The 12007-nt window shown below is 41.9% G+C and overlaps 1 protein-coding gene across 3 annotated transcripts in view; it reads left to right on the top strand.

Moving 5' to 3' along the window:
- Positions 1 to 11711, top strand: part of F13A1 (coagulation factor XIII A chain) — a 71805-nt gene extending 60094 nt beyond the window's left edge. For 2 of the 3 annotated variants that reach the window (XM_061346558.1, XM_061346560.1), the window contains exon 15: positions 2059 to 4282. In XM_061346558.1, coding sequence (XP_061202542.1) covers positions 2059 to 2203 — 145 coding nt within the window. In that variant the 3' untranslated portion in view covers positions 2204 to 4282. Of the gene's footprint in view, positions 1 to 2058; positions 4283 to 11608 lie in introns of those variants that run through there. The other variant, XM_061346559.1, reaches the window with a different exon arrangement.
- The last annotated feature ends 296 nt before the right edge of the window (positions 11712 to 12007 follow it).

A 12007-nucleotide genomic window follows, 5' to 3' on the forward strand; every position in this document is an offset into this window, starting at 1 on the left:
TATATATAAAATGATATTTAGCTGTTGGCCTCAGACAGATGAGGGGCATGACTTAGGGAAAAGCCTTTGGCAACAGCAGTTCCTACATGGATCATAGTATTTGTATGACAAATGAGAACTAACCAGTGATGAATAGTTTTAAATGAATTTTAGCCAAGCATGCTTTCACACTAGCAGGTAAATCATTTCGGGTGTTTCTACATGTGAAAGCTCAGCTAGTCTTAGCATTTGTAGAGAAAAGCAAGTTGGTTTAGGAGTAGTACAGTAAAGAAACAGGAAAAGGTGTGTTTGGTTTCCCAGGGGAGATGTTGTCTTCCTGGACACACACACTTTTATATAAATATTTATATACACATATAGGCAGATATAATAGCACTAAAAATCAGAGATGGTAGTGCTACCCTGTCTCACTAGGGCACTGTGAAAATGTGGTCTGGAAGCTTCATCCAGAGAGTGCCTCCCAAGTGCTCAAGAAAGTAGAGTGAAACTTGCTGCACAGCAGATTTGTGTAATATCTTTTTCACTTTCCATACAGATAGTCCCTTGCAGATCATTCCCATAAACTCTTACTTTAAAAACGTATTTAACCTTGTGCAGCAATTAAAGTCATTGCTTTGTCATGCTACCATTTTAGTGGGCATTTGGTGGAGCAAGCAGGCCAGCTGAGGGAAACAGAATATCTCTTATTAAGAACAAAGGCAAAAAGAGGGAAAACACTTGCTGGAAGCAGTCTGCACATAATCGCATAAAAAAAATATGATCTTCCTCTGCTTTCTCTTATCTAAAACTGGGTACATGCCCCAGGTTACCTATGACTGTATATGCAAAATGCAATGCAGTGCCATGTGGACGTACTTAAGCTAACCTCTAAGGAACTAGAATACCTCTCATTTTAGAAGGCACAGACATGCACTGAAAAAAATATTCAGGTTAGGTAGCTCATTTAGAGCTAATTAAAGCTTCTTGCCTTATGGCAACTGTGCTAAGCCTGGGCTGTCATTGTTGTCCTGGTCCTGTCACAGGACATGGAACCTGAGAGCCAAATCCTACCAGATGAGAATTTGAAAGTGTGACTGAAGTTTAGGCTTACTTTATTCTGACTTTAATCAGTTCTTTGTGGAATACCATAGCTATGTGAGTTGAAGGCAGTGGCTGAATTCATAATCTTCTTAACACTGAAGAAAGCAACATTTATTTTTATAAATAGCTGCCTGCCATGCTACCTTCCCTGTTGGTTCCTTTGGAGCAGCGGCATCCTGACATCCCCCAAACATAATCAATCAGTATCAGCCTTTAAAATCTGCACACAGAACATAGTGAAAGCACTGAGAAAACACAGAAACCCAATACTTAAGGCTGTCTGTGCACACCTTAGTTGTAGCACAAATGGAAAATCAAGAGGAGTGCAGAATATGGGTGCTTTATAGTATGAGTTATTAAGAGTCATACATAATGTAAAAGGGTAACTGCAAACAGCAGGACTCTCACAAACACTTTGACCTGTTTGTGTGGACGTGAAGTCATCTGAAGTGGCCAGTGAGATCTGCTGATCTTACAATTATGGGCCAGTGAGATCTGCTGACCTTACAATTATGGGAGGGTGTTTGAAGGTAGGGGCTGGCAGAGGAGCTCATCAGTGCTGCACTGAGTTTGCACAGGAATGTCATGGACACTTCATAACAAGGACTTATTTAGCTATTTAAAGAATCACTCACAGGCTATAACAGGTAAAATGGAATTATAAAGTAGAAAAAAATGTGTTAGCTGTAAAGATCATTTTAAAAGTGATTGTGAGAGGAAGTAAGAGGAGGCAGAAGAAAATGGATTCATTTTGGAAATTTAAAATTATCCTGGAGGAAAGGCTAGAAAAGACTTTGACAGAGTCAGTTCTGAGAGGAATAGAAGATGGAGGGGATAATTTATAGGACATTTATGGGAATGAATGAAACATAAAAAATTGAGACATGTTATACTGCCCACCTTCAGTTTCTCCAGTGGGCCAGGCTGAGAGCACTGGCTGGCTGATCACAATATTGTTACTTTCCTCTTCTTCTACAGGCAAATCCCACCAAACTCTACCTTGATCTGGGAAGTAAAAACCGTCCCAAGACAACCAGGTTTACGAAAGCTGATTGCAAGCCTGGATTCTAATGCTTTGAGGCATGTGTATGGTGAGCTGAACATCCAGGTTCAGAAACCATGAACAAGGATGCTGCCTTCATCTCTCATTTAGCTATATTTCAAAATATCATGGTGGGGGGAGGGAAGGGGAAGAGGTGGAAATTTGCTTATTGTTATTTTTTTTTGGTCATCCTTGTGCTGACCAAAAATTTCATAAAGAAACCTAACTTGGTAAGACTGGGGAGAGCATGAAAAAGCACCTGAATGATTTAAAATTAGATACATGTAATTAAAGGCAATTCTAGGCCATATTATTCCTATAGTTCACTTGTATTTATGGTCTTTTGCATTAGCGCTTCAAGGGAATCTAAAAAGCTCCATTCACCAAAGTAGTCTGAACTTTAGTTTTAATTAAGGCCTGATATTTCACTGAAAAAGAACCCAGAGTTATAAATTTTTAGATTGAATTACACAACCCTATGGTAGATCATTCAGGCTGCAATAAAAACAGGTATTTCTAGCTAAAGGGACTGCTTTATCTTACTACGTTATAATTTTCCAGTTCATGGAGACCTCACTTGCTGGAAGCATCTCTCAGGATATGTTAGCTCCAGAATATTCCCAGCTCCTTGTTTCCTCTTGCTGCTTCCCTCTGCCTTTCTCCTAGTCTTTCATGTGTGCAAACACCCACACATACTCACTTATGTATTTCATGCCCTCACCCCACCCCCTATGCTGTTGATATGCTGTTCCTCTCTTTTGCTTGATGAAAATCCAGAGTTTTTCATGCTCCTGCTCAGAGGTCTTCACACCAAACTTGCATTTCCTGATCACGTCTCTTGTATATGATGTATTATTTCTTCGTGCTTTCCTGCCTTTTCTTCTTCCCTGAACCCATCCTGGAGCCCCATTTCCCACATGCGTGTGTGTTGCTCAAAGCAGTCCAGGCTCTGCCAGCTGTTAAATGGGGTGAAGGAGAGAGTAGTGATGGGGGCAGCCTGAGGGTCTTCTCCTACCAGCCCCACAAGACTAGCAAATATCCTGGACTGGAGCTGGGGGTGAGTTTAGGTGAAACACTTGGGGATGAGTTTAAATTAAACCATGCCTGAAAGTTTCTGGAAATCACTGCTACTGCAGAATGAAGTGCTGTTATATGAGCAACCTCAGGAATACCCAGGGGCAGAAGCTTAGCTGAAAGAGGAATAAAGATGTATCCTGAGTCAGAAACTTCACAAGCTGGATCTATTTTATGTCTTTCTTGTAGCATATTCCTCTGTGAGGTGCAGTAGGGCCTCCCAAGGCATTGCTCCTCCACTGACGACCTTCTGGTTTCCATTAGTCTTCCATGCAGGGTACCACTCCATCCTAAGCCATGTACCCCATTGTGCTAGGTCAGCAGGGGTATGTGTGTGTGTTCATTTCTCATCTCCCATGAAATCCTTGAGATCTCTTCCCATGAGACAAAGATGAACATGCCACAAGCTGTGGCAACTCTTCTCCACCGGACAGTGTATAAGAGTATGTCCTGTACTAGCAGCACAGGTGAGGTAACTGAGCTTCCAAAGTAGTTAAAAGGAGCCTCATGTTCATTAAATGGTGGGGCTTTATTGTACTGTGGTTGGCTGTGTCATTTTGTGGTCTCATTAGTAAGAAAGCAAGGGAGATGAGTTGCCGCCTTCTCCTCTTCTTGCCACACATGGCCTAGTGCAAAACCTGTGATCAGCTGTTAAAAATAAGCAAGTCCTGGGAGGATAGAAATGCAGGCTGCTTTTTTGATAAAGAATGTGGAATAAAGCAAAGATTCATACCACCTGATATGCTCAGTGAGTACCCATGGCTCCAGGAACACCAGACCTTTAGGCGCTTTCACTTAAGGCATCTGCACACACTCATTTTGTACGGCTTATGTGACTACCTTAGAAACTGCAGTGTCAAAGTCTCCATATAAGTCCTCTGGGGCTCAAGGAACTGAATAGTGTGTTGTAAATGCAAGGTGACAATCTCTTTTAAGTAATTAAGCAGTCCTACCAGAGTCTACATCTTCTTAATAAAATTATCTTCTTGTTTTGCTCTTACATATAAGCCTGCTTTCCATTCCAGACTTTTTATAACTACAGTGTAATAAGATTTTAAAATAAAGCATGTGTGCACTTGTGTGTTATGTTCTGTATTTTGATCACTTCTTCTACGTAGTAGCACTATAGGCACCACTTGCTGCATCTCAATTGTGAAAGTTAAAAAATTCATTTCTAAGCCATGCTAATGGAGGTGCCTTTTTTTTTCCTTTTTGGTTCTAAGGAGAAACGTAAAAAAAATTACAGGCTCACTTAAACTATTTGCCTTTGGTTTTCTTTCTGTTTGAACAACTGACTGCCTAATGCATTGGAGAAGGTGACAATTTCCAGGAGCACATCACAGTGCCAGCACAGCGAATCCCCAGATTCCCTTGGAAATTGCTTTAACATGTGAGAGCCCATTAAGTGGCCAGTGTGCTCCTAATGAAACCTTATCTACTACATCCCACTTTTAAAGTGTGCTTCTCTCAGCCAAATATTTCAAGGAATTTTACTAACAGTTGTTACGCTGAATAATGTCCACCAGGAGACAGGAAGTACTTTTATTGATAGTTTATAGAGAGGTATATTGCAGCAAAGAGAAGTGATGACTAGGAGCAGAGGCCAGGGATCACAACAACCCTTGGCATTCACAGCCTGCTTGCTATGTACAGAGTTGCTCACAAAAAAACTAAAGACAAAACAAGGATGGCCTCTAGGGTTTCAGTCACTCATCACCCTGTGCCTGGGCTGTCCCATTAACCATGGGTGAAACCTGACTGAAGAAGCAGTAAGTACTGTGTTAGCGCTGTAGGTACACACAGGAAATAATCAACCAATAATAAGGTCAGATTGACAACCGCAGATCTAGAAGATCTCTGAACCTGAAAATAACTGGACTTCAAACTCTTCAGCCAAGGGTCTCTTTTGGGTGGTGTGAGCTTGTGTCCTCAACCCAATCATCACATCTCAGAGATGGAATGGGGAGGAAGAAGTCCAAAACCAAACCTGTACCTCCACAAATCCCACTGTCCAGCAGCTCAGAGAAGCCAAGTACAAACCAAAGTCTGTGCACTCCTGAAAGCACACTTCAGTTGTTACCAGCTTGTTACATACAAAATAAAGAGCAGGCTGCTTCAATTCTCATAAATTTGTCACTTTCAAAATCTTGTTATGATCAAAAGGAAACACACCTTACATGCAGACCTAGAAAGAATGTATTGCTAGTCTTGTTAAAAATAATGTAATCAAATAATTACTATTAGCTGAGATAATTAGGATTAAATTATATTCTTGTATTTTCATTACAATGACACTAACACTTATAGTCCAAATTATATCAGGTTAACTTGATACACATAAATTTTCTAGCATATTCCTCTTTCTCTTCTTCTATATGCAACATTACACTGCGCCTCCGATACCTTCAATCTGGGACAGAGGCATGTGTAACAACATCTGTCATCAGTGTCCCAGGTCCTCCACCAAGCAGAATCTGACAGTGGGAGAGTTTCTCTTCCTCTTTGCACAACTGAAAATTTCTTCTTTCTCTCTTTCATATCTCCCTATGATCCACCAGAGGTAATTTTTACAGCCATACTAATACACTCCACATCTTGCTCTTCCTCCATTGGTTCATAACTCTACAGTAGATCCAAATTTGCAATGCAATGCATTTTATATGTATTGGATACTCATATGTTTGTTCTCCTTTGTTACATTAAGATTTGTCTTACAACTGCTAAGGTTGTACCCTTTGATGACCAGTAATTAACTGCTGGTGAGCTGTCTGTAGCTTGAGGCCTCCAACATCATCCTGCACCTGTGCTGCCAGGGTCCCCTGTTATCCCATGCTAGTAAACCTTTACATTACATTTTACTTTGGGGTCATGAAAAGTTCATTTTACACAGAATAACTACCTGCTATTACTGTCTACTAGTTACAAAAAGTATATATAACAACAAACATTTAATTATGTACTTAAATAAAGCAAAGAAAAGGTTAAAACAAAGTCAGTAGGAGATATCAGGTCATTAGATAATTGCTCTTGCAGCTAAACAAAGCAGGGTGAAATCATAAGTCCTGAGGCCTCTGTTGCTAGATTATCAGCAAGCTGTGACCTTTCACAAGCAGCATCTTATTTGTGGGAAAAAATCAGAGAATGTGACTGAGCATTGACTTTTCTAGTGACTGGTACTACCGGTGATAATTGGTTTAAACGGAAACTAATCAATAAATACTCTGACAAACGGGTGACACCCCTGCCCCCCCCTTCCCCCCTTTTCTCTCCTGCTGGGGACTTATATACTGCCTTTCCACAGATTATTGCTTCCATGTTCATCCTTACCTTTTCTGAGGAGGAAGTAGAAGCTGCTGGTGGTAGCTTCTGAACCTGAGTGACAGTGCAATGGAGGATATCCAGATCAGAGGGGGTGGGAAAAGGGTCTGAGCTTCTTCAAGCTATAACTGATAGCCCCATTATGACAGAGGAGATTCAGAAGTACACTGTAAGTGTTGATGGAAGGAGAGGGATTGTCGTGTATATTGGTGCTTGCATGACAGCTGGTAGTGAGTAAAAATGTAATATGTGCATTAATGTACAATGGACCAGCAACTGTAATGGAAGACAGTGCCTGAGAGAAGCCAAGAGGTTTTGGTGTGCAGGTGAGAGGGATTTACTTAGTGCTTAAAGGCACAGTTTAAAAAGCTGAGTTGAATAATGAGGAAAATGATGCAAAGAGAAGATTCCTGGTGGGGTGATGTGAGGGAAAAGAAAACTGTAAGAGAGGAAGGCCAGAGGACCATGTTGCCTGATGCAGGGAATCAACAGGAGAGACTGTCAGTGGTGGCAGAAGGAAGACCTTGTGACTATCACTGGAGCTGGATGTGGACTGGTAGCACAGGGATTCACCTTCTCCACAGGCAGGTTAGTAAGCCTGTGCTGAGGACCACGGCAAGGCTCAGAAGCAGCCTTTCTCTGCAAGGCTGGCAGATCATGGGGAGGGGAAAGTCAGAAAGTGGGTTGGGTGATGAAAACCTGGGCACTGCAAGGCAGTCAGCAGTTGCAAATCGACTGCGTGGCTGAGTGTGCACTACAAGGGGATTCAGGCTGAGCTCAGCATTTTCCTTAAGTCACCTGCAGCCCAACCAAAACATGGTTGTGTTTATCTGGCCTTTGCAGTATTGCTCTGCGAATAAAAGGGCCCCCTCATAACTCCTTGCTCAATTCCTGCTCAGGTTTTGACTAACACAGTGGTCGGTCATGCTAGGACCTGATGTATGCTGGGACCTGCACCATTAGGTCAAAGCCAGAGCAACTTATAGGCAGGGTGTGATGGACAGGAATGGGCAGAGGTCATTTTAAGCTGTTATCACCTGCAGCTTGCTGTCTCCTGCAGCCATAATTCCTGTGTATTGATTGTGTAACAGTTTCTTCAGAACCCACTTACTTCTGGAAATGTTGCTGATCAAACGTCCAAGCTGGAGGCTTACCCAAAAATCTTTTGAAGTGAATCCAACAGCAGCCTTTGCTGAGACTTTGTGAATGCAGGTGTGACAGAGGGGATACCCACAAGGTGATGGAGAAAAGAATGAGCACTCACTGTGGATTAGATTAGGTAACTGTTTTACTCACTGCTGCATGAGTTATGTATTAGAGAACTTGAGTTAGAAACATTAAGTGGTGCATCGGTGTATTTGCATGTTAAGAGTAGCCTGTACAAAGGGGATTTAGACCTTGTTTGATGCGTTTGTTTTCTTTCATAGTGTGTTCATAAAATAAAGTTCATAAAATTTACAGAGTACATTGTCCTATAAATCCAAGTGACTTGAATGCATGAAGCCACCCTTGATTGTGAGAAATAGGAAACATCTCATCTAGCAAAACCTGTAGTAGCAATGAGTAGCACTGCAGATGCAGGTATTTTGCTTATGCTACAGGAATCTCCTTATTGGGCACACCTGCAATGCAGTCTCTCTGGTAGCTTTGGTGGCTTTTTCTTTTGTGAGCTTTTGTAGCTTTATTAGCTTTTGGCGTCTATGACACACTTGGGCAAGGAGTTCCCCAGGTGTGCTACTAACAGATATGAAGAAACATTTGGACATCATTTTCCTACTGGCCTCCTTTGACACTATGCATCTCTCTGGTACTGGAATAATCAGGGAAAACTTCCCTCTCCAACATGTGCCCTATAATTTCATAGACTTCTGTACTGTATTTCCCCCAAATCACATTTGTCTTTTTCAGTCCTACCTCAGTCACTTTGTACATAGAAACTGTTCCACAGTTGTCATCAGTCTCATTTCTCTCCTCTGAACTTCTCCCATTAGTATGTCACTTTAAGCACCATTTAAATCTCATGGAGCTGTTTTAAGTGTCTGTATTCTGAAAGGATACTGCAAATGAGAGAATGGCCTACCTGAGTAGGGAGAACATGGGTCTCTTGGACTCTAGATTCATCAGGTTAAACCTGGACACAGCTGTGGCTCAAATGGAGCCAAAATCTGCCTTGGTTACAAGCTTTATACAATTGAAGATGAACATATTTTATTCCTGTACATGTGTTGTTTCTTGAAATCCTCACTCTATCATACAACCACCAGTGTGACTGCCTTTGAAAAGACCATGGACACATGTCTCCTTTTAACCAAATGCAATTCCATCATTAGTGATGTACACTGGCTCCAAATCCCATTTGCAGATGTAAAAGTTTGCCCTGTTGTTTGCTTTAAAGTTTGTTAGGTTTGATGTCCTCTACAAAGGAAACAACTTGAGCTAATTTAGGGACTGTTATAAAGATGGTGTTCCAAAGCCTCTGCTACCTAAACAGTTTAGTTCATTGGAAGTCATTTTCCTGCACTAAGAAGCTTGCAAAGGGCCATTACAAACCCCACTGCAACATGCTAGTGAATTATTTTCTGCTTTTCAGCTGGTTAAGTAAAGTAGCCACAGTTTTTACATTATAAAGCAATACTTTGTGTTCCAATCAGCTAGCTCCGGAAAAGCTTATCACTACTAAAGCCTATTCCAAAAGCTCTGTTTGCCTCATCAGTGTTACTGGTGCCCAGGAGAAAAATACCTTTGTGTTCAGAGGCACTTAGCATTGGGGAAATGTCATAATCAAACTGCAAATTAGCTAACATCCAACTGTGTTTACAACTGAAGGTGTGAGGTTAGGTAAATGGGAAAAGCCACCATTTTGAGGGGGAAGTGCAGGGGTAGGGAATATAAGAAAGCAAAATAAACATTGTCTTACTGCTATCTTTCTAGTGAAGCTGTGTAACATCAGCATGCTTTCAAGAAGACCAGTTGTAAGGTCTTTATGCCAGATACCATTATCAATAGCTTGAGTATTTCAGTGTGTTAGAGCAGTGCAAATTTGTTCTATCACATCTTCTGTATTGAACACAGAATGGGTATTACATGGCCTCTAAACAAAAACTGCCAAGAGAGGCCACGCTGGGTTTTAGATCAAGTGCAGCACTACGCAATTAATCAGAAGCACACAACAGTTCCTACAGTATAGCATCTCAGTAGACCAATCTGGATTGAAAATAGCATCTCAGTAGACCAATCTGGATTGAAAAGCAAGTGAGGTTTATTTTTTCTTCTTTTGTCTACATGAATGTCTTTTCTTGACAACAATATTTTTACATAGCTCTTCTTTAGCTACTTTTCATTCTTCAAAGCACCATGTGTTTGGGAACTCCTGTAACAGACTGTATAATTTCTGCTTCTGTTTAGTTTTCTGGATTTTCTACTTCTGATCTGGTTTTGCCAGTGATGGCAGCCCAACTTGTACCTGAACAATGTACTCAGTGGTTTGATTTGCTGATTGATCAGATCCTGAACAATTATGCAACTATGAAAAGCTACATTTAACGGTATTTGAAGAAAGAACAAGCTAAGATTTCATAGAAAGAAGTGAGTAGGGGGAGGGAAAGTGTTGAATTTCACTTATCTGCTTTGGTGGAACTGCTCTCTGCAATGTTGCTCACATCTGTACATCTCCTACTGTCCCAAAGGGCCTGAGTCTAGGAACACTCAACAGGAGCACAGTGTTTTTCTAACCTGGACTGCAAGCCTTGGGAACAGTGTTCTCCCCGAACATACACACAGCAACCAGAGCAGTTGTGGCCAAGATGGGAAGGTGACACATATCCTTGCAGTGCCAGAGGAGGGATAAGTACAAGGTGTCCCAAAAACCTTCTGTCCTCTCCACTGCCTCAGAGGTACTTCACATGAGCTTAGTACCTGAACTGAAAGGCCTTGAAAAAGGTAATACTTGAAGAGACCTTCAGCCACTACAATTTGTTCAGCCTGTATGTCTCTTTTGCATAAAACTTTTTCCTGGAAGAGAGGCACTTAGGAACAAACTGCGGAGTAAAATAACACTGCTGGCAGGCCACATGCTGCCCATTCAGCTGCAGGCTAAAACTGCAGGTTTTCCAAGATTTTAGCAGCTGTGTTAACCCTCATTCTGTCTGGTTTGTGCACAGTGAGAAGCTCTGACCTGGCAGGTCCACGTATGTAAAGATAGTCTGGGTACTAGGTACTCACCTTAACTTACTCTTGCTGCATCTATGTAGAAGATGTTAACCGATCACAAAGTCATGTGCTACAGGAATGAATGATGGATGCTAAGTCAGTCCCTTTGCAGGGCAATGATCATTGTTGTATAAACCAATTACACAGTTTTTTCCACAGGAATAGTCCCTCCCTTGGTGGATGGATGGTGCAGGAAGGAGGCTTGTGAAGTAAGCACAACCCCCTGTCTGCTGGATCCCAGTCTCATCTCCTGCAGAAGTGGGGGAAAACATGGTGGATAAGGGAGAGGATTGGCAGAAGAACAAGATGAGGGCCATGGTTGTTTAAGCTGTGCATGCCCTCACTGGCACTGCACTCTTCTGGCAGTGGGCTGGTAGGTCCATCTGGGATGAGTGATTAGATGTTTGCAGCTCTGGATGATGGATAACAGGCAAAGGGCTCCTGCAGGCAGAGGTAGAGTGTTCATTGCTGTGGGAGAAGTTAATGAGGGTCACATGCTGAATCCATAAAATGCAGCAGGAAGTCTTACTCCTCTCAAAAATCAGATGTTAACTGAGCTTTCCCAATTTTTTGAGGCAAATTTTGGCTTCTTACTACTCTGTGCATTACAGGGCTTATTGGGAAAATGCAGTCATGGAGTACAAAAGAAAGGCTACGAAAAAGAGTAACTCTGCTTGGAGTAGGTTGCCTGTACTAGCAGTTTAAGAGTGGGAGTACCTCCTGCTGCTTTCGGTTAGCAGTGGCTGAAACTGCAACAGCTAACTTCACAAAGACTTCATTGTCCAGTTCTAATAATCTTTTACTTTAATGACTCATTACAGCAATTGAAGTTACGTATCAGGACAGTTGAATGTTTTAGTCTTCCAGGAGGATCAGAGCTTTCAGGCAAATCCCAGCCTGGTGTGTTTCCTTAGGGAAAGTCACCACCAAGGCTCCTGGACTTGCATGGTCTAGATGTGCATGCGTAACATAGTCCAGAGGCTGTCAGCCCTTCAGTTCCTGAGCCTACTACCTCAGTGTGATGGAGCTGAAGCCTGGACTTAAAGGTTGATGTGGCTGGGAGGTAGCTGAGATTAGTTTGGCAAGTGTCTGTAGCAGTAGAGATCAGAAATCCTTTCCTCTCCCCTTTCTTGGCCATGAAGATTCATCACACTGATCGGTGAGGGGGGAAAGAGAGATTTGACTTTGTGCTTCTGCCTCTGTCCCTTGAAAATTAAATAAGAAACATGTGAAACACCAAATAATTGAAAGAAAACAGTGGGTTTCCTCTTTTATTTCTTGTGC

This window comes from Neopsephotus bourkii, unplaced genomic scaffold, assembly GCF_033783945.1.
Source record: "Neopsephotus bourkii isolate Nb327-2 ecotype Australia unplaced genomic scaffold, CSIRO-AGI_Nbou_v1 NB_272, whole genome shotgun sequence".
Classification (NCBI taxonomy): domain Eukaryota; kingdom Metazoa; phylum Chordata; class Aves; order Psittaciformes; family Psittacidae; genus Neopsephotus; species Neopsephotus bourkii.